At 33.4% G+C, this 7694-nt stretch overlaps 1 protein-coding gene across 2 annotated transcripts; it reads left to right on the forward strand.

Annotated features, from left to right (window-relative positions):
- The first annotated feature begins 586 nt into the window (after positions 1-586).
- On the forward strand, positions 587-5657 carry LOC109807669 (protein STRUBBELIG-RECEPTOR FAMILY 5). Of its 2 annotated transcripts, XM_029273308.2 has the most exons (16): positions 587-840; positions 925-1057; positions 1170-1241; positions 1344-1409; positions 2054-2125; positions 2213-2284; positions 2850-2921; positions 3003-3068; positions 3477-3542; positions 3626-3903; positions 3983-4254; positions 4323-4591; positions 4674-4794; positions 4880-5016; positions 5087-5243; positions 5328-5657. In XM_029273308.2, exons 1-16 carry the CDS (start codon positions 750-752, stop codon positions 5454-5456), a joined length of 2073 nt encoding a protein of 690 aa, XP_029129141.1. In that variant the 5' UTR covers positions 587-749; the 3' UTR covers positions 5457-5657. The 2 variants fall into 2 exon arrangements, with proteins under 2 accessions (XP_029129141.1, XP_082930787.1); XM_083074661.1 differs by lacking the exon at positions 587-840 and having other exon boundaries at positions 1025-1057; positions 1339-1409.
- Positions 5658-7694: the final 2037 nt, after the last annotated feature.

Below are 7694 nucleotides of genomic sequence, written 5' to 3' on the forward strand. Positions count from 1 at the left end.
CTCAATAACATGATTTTTCATACTCACTCAAACTATATATTGTGAGCTCATGAGGTAAAGGTAAGGCAAAATCTATTGTTGAGAAATATTCCCCAACTCGTGCTGCTGTTCTCATTGCCCCAGTTACTAAAGAGGAAGTCAGAACATATCATGAGAATGAAATCCTATATAGATCTATATTATGCGAATACTACAGGAAGGGTTAATCATAAGAACTTATACTTTCTCAAAGAGCCTAGTCAAGGATTAGTGCTTTCAAATTCAGTATTCTCCATTTTTTCCTATGATTAACCAAAAATATAATAATGGTTTATATAAAGGTTTTACCTAATTTGGGGGATTGGTGTTATAAATTACACTAAAAATATCTTATCAAAGAAAAAAAAAAAAAAGCATAACTCTTGAGCATTAAAATATTCATGTCGATCATCAATATAAAATTTATTTTGGTGAATATAAAATTGAATTTATATCTTTGACATAAGAATGAAAATTCTTAATCTGCGGATGCAACTCTGCAAAAAGAGTGCGCTACCAGGCATTTTAAGGCGTGTAATTCATACCCGTTTCCTTCTCCCTCCTAAATTTAGGCATTGGAACAAATGTCTTTGAAATTGTGTTGGTGTTGAAGGAATGTTATGTTTGCTCCAAATTCAATGTTGTATTCTTTTCTCTCCTGTTGGATCAAAAGACAAACACCACCACCTTGCTTCTTTTCCTTTCTATTCTGCATTCCATTGTGCTAGAAAATGCACCACAACCTTAACCTTGCAAGGTTGTGGATTGCTTTGCTTGCGGTCTCAACCACCGCAGTTCATTGCAAAACTAACTCCCAAGATGGTATCCAAAAACTTTATTGATTGCATTCATTGTTCTCGTTTCTAATTTAAATTCTTATGCTTAATGATGAAACAACTTTTGCAGTTTCATCCCTTAATGCAATGTATAGCAGCTTAAATTCCCCTTCAAAGTTGAGTGGTTGGAAATCAGGTGGAGGTGATCCTTGTGGCGACTCCTGGGAAGGAATCAAATGCTCAGGTTCTTCTGTCACAGAAATGTAATATAGACTTTGTTTCTTTTCATTTATCCATCTGCATATGTAAATAATTCATCAACTACTGGTTCGATGAAGCTGAGACATATATACTAACTATTTTTACTTTCAATAGAAATTTATCTAATCTGGGACTTACTGGATCAATGGGCTACCAGTTGTCCAGCTTAACATCGGTTACCTACTTGTGAGGCCCTGATCTTCAAATACACACTTCCTTTCTTTTTCATTTTCTTTAATGATAAGAGAACATCACTTATATGCCATGCATTAATTTTTCATAGTACAGTGATTTGAGCAACAACAACCTCAAGGGCGAAATACCATATCAACTTCCTCCAAATGCTCATTATATGTAAGTAAGCTCGGTTACAAATTCATTTGCATAAAATGGTGCCAAATATAACATTACCATCTCATTAGCCCATAATATAATACTTTTGGCTGCACCTAATAAGTTAAGCTTTTAGGATGACTGGTATTCGAAACCACATGACCAAGTGATTAGGAGTTGGATACTTACCATCCCATTCTTCTAATTAAATTATTATTCCAGCACAAGATATGGTGAGCTTCAAGCCCTAAGATTTTCATGTCATGGTGTGTTGAAGATATATAATTTATTAATGGGATGGGTTTACACCTAATAGCGCAAGCTTTTAGAGCAATTGGTTCTATATAGTAACTTCCCATATATTGTTCTTGTTTGAGAGTTATTGAGCCTTTTCACCTAAAACATAATTAGGTAGATTTGGGATTTCCATCATGCTAAGATATTAATTAATATAATTTTAGGTTTCCAAAGTTTGAATATATGCTTTATATTATTGTTAAAAATTAAGTAGTGCTTCATAACATTCTTTATCAAAGATGATTGGATTCATTATTTTAAAGGAAGCTCAAAAATGTAATATGTTCAGAATCTTTCTTCTTCTAGGTAACCAGCATTTGAGTGGTACATATGTTTGTCATCAATAATTTTGTTATCTGGTCATGCAGAGATCTTTCAAAGAACCATTTCAGTGGAAGTATGCCTTATTCCTTTTCTCAGATGGGTGATCTCAACCATCTGTAAGCAAAGTGCCTTAATTTCTTTTTATTTTATTCATAATTTTTCTTGGAACTTTTGTTTTGTTTCTCAACATGTTATGCATGCAGAAATCTTGCACATAATCAGCTCAAAAACCAGTTGGGTGATATGTTTGAGAAGCTCAATAAACTCAAACAACTGTAAGTGAGAACATGCAGCAAGGTTTCCAATATCTAAATATGTACTTTCATGCTATTGTTGTTTTTGGAATTTAACTGGAGTCAAGCTAGAAGCTATTATTAAGAACCAAGTTCCAGCTGTGTATGTGAAATATGGCATGTAAAAAACTAAGTGTGAACTGTTCGTTGATGCTTTGCTTGGGAGACAGATAATTTTTACTTAGAGATTGTTCTGTAATGGAAACCCCTCTCATTTCCAATTTTTTTCATTTGAATCCATTGTTATATTGAGCTTTTGAGGATTTCTCCCCTCTATGTTGATGCAACAAGTCATTAAAAAAATAGTATAATTACAATACTTAAAAATTAAAATTACCTAATTAAAATTTGAAATACAAAATCATATAATTATAATACTTGAAATACTAAAGTTCCTTATTTAAAATCTTAGGAACCAAAATCGTACAACTATAATATTAAAAGGATAAAAAAGTAATTAAGTCAAGATTTTATTAACCTTTTATCATTGATAAAAAAGCAATTAAGCCAAAATTTTATTAACCTTTTATAATTGAATAACATGCAGGGATGTATCATTCAATTCACTATCGGGAAACCTACCTCAGAGTCTCAAATCACTCAAAAACCTCAAGAAGTTGTAAGAACACAATCATTAGCACTATCAGGGTATAATATACACACGCATCTTCACTGTAAACTTCTGTTTGTCCTTGTACAGGCATCTACAAAACAATCAATTCACTGGTTCAGTAAATGTCCTTGCCAAACTTCCACTTGAAGATTTGTAAGTTCATGTTTGCCCACCTTGCGCATGGAAAGATTTTCCATCCCCTTTATAAAATGTTTAATATATTTGTGTCAATGTTTGCAGTGCACTATTTCTAGGATCATCTAGATATGCATATATATCATATTTATATATGACAACGTGGTCACCTATTCATTCCATTTCCGTTATTTGCAAAATACCATGAGCAATGCCTTTCATTATGAGGAAGTAAAATGTCAACGCTGTGTAGTAAAATTATGAATCACTTTGGTGAAGACAAAAAATATTAATGATGAATTATTTAGTTTTGAAAAAGTGAATTAGTAGTGAAGTACCTGAAGAACTGATGTACCTGAATTCGACAGTGAATTGGATTTACTGTACCGAGATAGTAACAAATAGTAGCTATTTTAATTTTAACAGGAACGTTGAAAACAACAAATTTACCGGTTGGGTCCCTGAGGAGTTAAAGGATATAAATAACTTGCAGTAAGTATTTTTTAGCACTCATTTATTGAAGGATGTTGTGGTACTTAGGTTGTTTCTCTAACTTTGCGTTGTTAACTCCAAAGAACTGGAGGAAATTCTTGGTCAAAGGGTTCAGCACCTCCTCCGCCTCCTGGTACTCCCCCTCTGAAGAAGCATTCGGAGAAAAAGAAGAAAAAATCTGTTCTCAGTGGAGTAGCTATAGCAGGCATAGCTTTTGGCATACTAGTAGTAATTATAATTGCTGTTGCTCTTTGTAAGAGAAGGTCATCAAGACCTTCTTCACATTATATCGAAGAAGAGGGGCGTAGCAAGCATAAATCTTTTACATCTCAGGAGTTACCAAGAGATGATGTCAACAAAGGTGGTTTTGCAATAGCTTGTGTTATTGAAGTTGAAGTGATTTTCCAATTAATTGATTTCAGTTGGCATATTGGTGACAGGATTTAAGTCAATGGATTCGACTTCAATAGACGTACAGGCTTTGCAAAAATCTCCATCAATTGGTGTGAGTTCGTCAGTCTCGGATTGTGTGCAATCCTTTAATGACAATGAGTTTGCACTTCGTCTAAATTCTAAAAGAAGTGCATCAAGCCGTGTTACTAGTTTTTCACTGCAAGAGTTGCAGGCTGCTACTGCTAATTTTGCTTCAGGCCGACTTCTTGGTGAAGGATCCATAGGACGTGTATATCGGGCTAAATATGCTGATGGAAAGGTACGTACGTACATTCTGTATGTGCATGAAATTTTCATAATGCAAATACCTATGTTGGTGTTTATCAGGTATTGGCTGTAAAACAAATCAAATCTTCTCTTTTCAATGGTGGTCCTCCTGAGGAATTCTCTCACATTGTTACAAACATAAGCAGAATTCACCACCCAAATATTGTTGAGCTTGTCGGTTATTGTTCAGAACAAGAGCACATGTTAATGTATGATTATTTCAGAAATGGCTCTCTCCATCACTTTTTACACTTATCAGACGACTTCAGCAAACCACTAACTTGGAACACCAGAGTCAGAATTGCATTGGGAACAGCTCGGGCTGTTGAGTTAGTCTGAATCTCTTGCATTTTCTCATAGTACCAGCAGTCAACATATGTAGTATAATTTTCTTTTAATCTTAATTTTCAGGTACCTACATGAAATTTGCTCTCCTCCTTTATTGCACAAGAATATTAAGTCCTCCAATATTTTGCTTGACACGGATCTGAATCCTCGTCTCGCAGATTATGGTTTGGCATCCTTCCACCAGGTTTTAATTTCTTGATTTAGGCTCCTTCTCTTTACTAATGCAATTGATTATTGTGGTGTTGATAATGAGTGTTATTTGTTGGTAGCGTACTAGCCAAAATCTTGGGGCAGGATATAATGCACCAGAATGCACACAACCTTCAGCGTTTACCCAGAAGAGTGATGTATACAGTTTCGGGGTAGTAATGCTGGAGCTTTTGACAGGTCGAATGCCTTTTGACAGGTATTGTACGACGATTGCAATATATATTCCATAAGTGATAACATAACTGAGTTTTCATGTATGTTGTTAGTTCAAAGCCAAAAGCAGAACAATGTCTGGTTCGTTGGGCCACCCCACTACTTCATGACGTTATTGCGGTGGAGAAAATGGTTGACCCTGCCTTGCGGGGTCTTTACCCTCCTAAGTCACTCTTCCGATTTGCTGATATCATCGCCCTCTGTGTCCAGGTCACTTATACTTATGATCGATATCATTAAACATAACTTGACGTAACATAACATAACATAACATGCCTTTTCATATTCTTACAGACTGAGCCTGAATTTCGGCCACCTGTGTCAGAGTTAGTCCAGGCTTTGGTACGATTAGTTCAACATTCAACTATAACAATGAAGGAGGATCTTGGAGCCTTTGGTCGGACCGATGACTTTGATGATTAATTCTTACATATATTAATTCACTATGCTAATAACCATAGAATGTACTTTTCGTAGAAATTTCACTCTTTTCAACTTCTAGTTCTAGCTTGTACAACAAAAGCTTTTGTAATGTTTAGTCTATCTTTTACACCAAAATATGCTTTTCGCATACGCACTTCTTCTTCCTGTTCCATTACTCCTATTTCAAATTTTCAACCTTCCCTTCTCCAACTTCATTTTTAACCACAAATATATCCGTTTATATTACGTTATTTATCCACCTTTATTTTAAAATTTATCCGTTTACAGATTATGATCAATTATGATCTACTTTTAGAATCTGTTTATTGAATTTAACAGGAATAATTTACTCGTTTAATATTACTGTCTAAAATAATGTCAAATATAAAATTTATATTGGAACATTTTTTTTTAATTTATTTATTGAAAAGTACAAAAAATAATTTTTCACTGTGAAATAAAAGCCTAAACAATTATGTGGATAAAGATACACAATTTTGTGCTTTTTTTTTCATAAACATAAATATGATTCACATAGTATTCTAAAGTTGATAATTATGAATTAATTTACATTCAAGAGTGTGACTTTCACGGTCAAACATTTAGTTTTAAAACGTAATTGAAAAAAAAATATTTAAGGCATTAACTTTTTTTAATTTAAATGTAAAATTTAGTATCAAGTATTGACTAATAATTAATGTATTTAAAAATCAAAATATTGTCATTAGTTTATAATTTTCATTTATTTTTTATAACGCAGTTTATCAAAATTTTATGTCACACTTAAGATAGGATAAGAAGCACATTAGGCGATCAAAAGTGAAATGTCACTATAGCCTAACATAATTGAAATAAAATTTTAGTTTTGATCCAGTTTTTATAAGCAAAAATCTTTTCTGTTAGGGTTAATCAAGTCTAATTAAAGGATTAGTTTTTATGGTGAATGAAGGTTTAAATGTTCGTTAAAATTGTTGTCTACCTTTACCAATTATATCTTGAATAATATTATCTCAAAAGAATATATATATATATATATATATATATATATATATATGGAAAAAAAATAATAAGATCATAAAATTTAATTCTTTTAGAAACTATTTTTAAAGATACTATATTTCACGATTAATCTAGTTGTTAATACACAATTAGAGATCTATATGGAAAGGAATGTAATATGGGATATACTATGCCCTCATGCATAATTCTTGGGATTATTTCATCAATTGGAATAATTAATTTGGCGTATATTTTGTCCGTTTTAATTCTCTTTTATTGCAGAATAATGTCAAATCATATCAAGGATACGAGGTGTTAAGTGTGTAGTCTAAGTTCTAAAATTGAAGTAGTCCCACATTGTTTAGTTTAACTTACTTATTAAGTCCCACATCACTTAGTTTGTAATGCTTGCCTCTTCCTTATGCTATATATATAGAGGCACCTTGTAAGGTTTAAGATACACCAAAAACAAATACTCTTAGTATTGTTTATTTCTCTCTTCTATCCTTTTATTCTCTCTTTTAATGCCAGTTGCCTAACAACTGGTATCAGAGCTCTAGGTTCGGGAGAGTATTCTTAGTATGCTCTGTGGTTGCAGTTTTATCTGATCTTCCACAACAGAAAAGAATAATCTTCAGTTTAGAGAGTGAGAGGAGAGTATTCTTAGTATGCTCTGTGGTTGCAGTTTTATCTGATCTTCCACAATAGAAAAGAATAATCTTCAGTTTAGAGAGTGAGAGCTTTTCTCAGAATTCCTCAGTTTAAGAGGAGAGAGTCTCAGTTTAGAGAGCAAGAGCTTTTCTCAGCAGCAGAACAATGGTATTAGAAGAAGGGAAGGTGAAGATAGAGAAGTTTGATGGTAAAGACTTCGGCTTCTGGAAGATGCAGATAGAGGATTATCTGTATCAAAAGAAGTTATATCAACCCTTAATAGGGGAGAAGCCAGACGATATGAAACAGGAAGAGTGGAACTTGCTAGATCGACAGGCTCTTGGCGTGATCAGGCTGACATTGGCCAAGAATGTCGCGTTCAACATCGTCAATGAAAAGACAACTGCAAGTCTGATGAAGACACTATCAGACATGTATGAGAAACCATCTGCAGCCAACAAAGTACACATAATGCGTCGGTTGTTCAACCTTAAGATGGGAGAAGGTAACCTTGTGATTAATCATATTAATGATTTTAACACTATTCTTGCTATGTTAGAGTCAGTACAAATCAAATTTGAAGATGAG

This window comes from Cajanus cajan, chromosome 5 (genome assembly GCF_000230855.2).
Source record: "Cajanus cajan strain Asha chromosome 5, NIPB_CcT2T_4, whole genome shotgun sequence".
Classification (NCBI taxonomy): domain Eukaryota; kingdom Viridiplantae; phylum Streptophyta; class Magnoliopsida; order Fabales; family Fabaceae; genus Cajanus; species Cajanus cajan.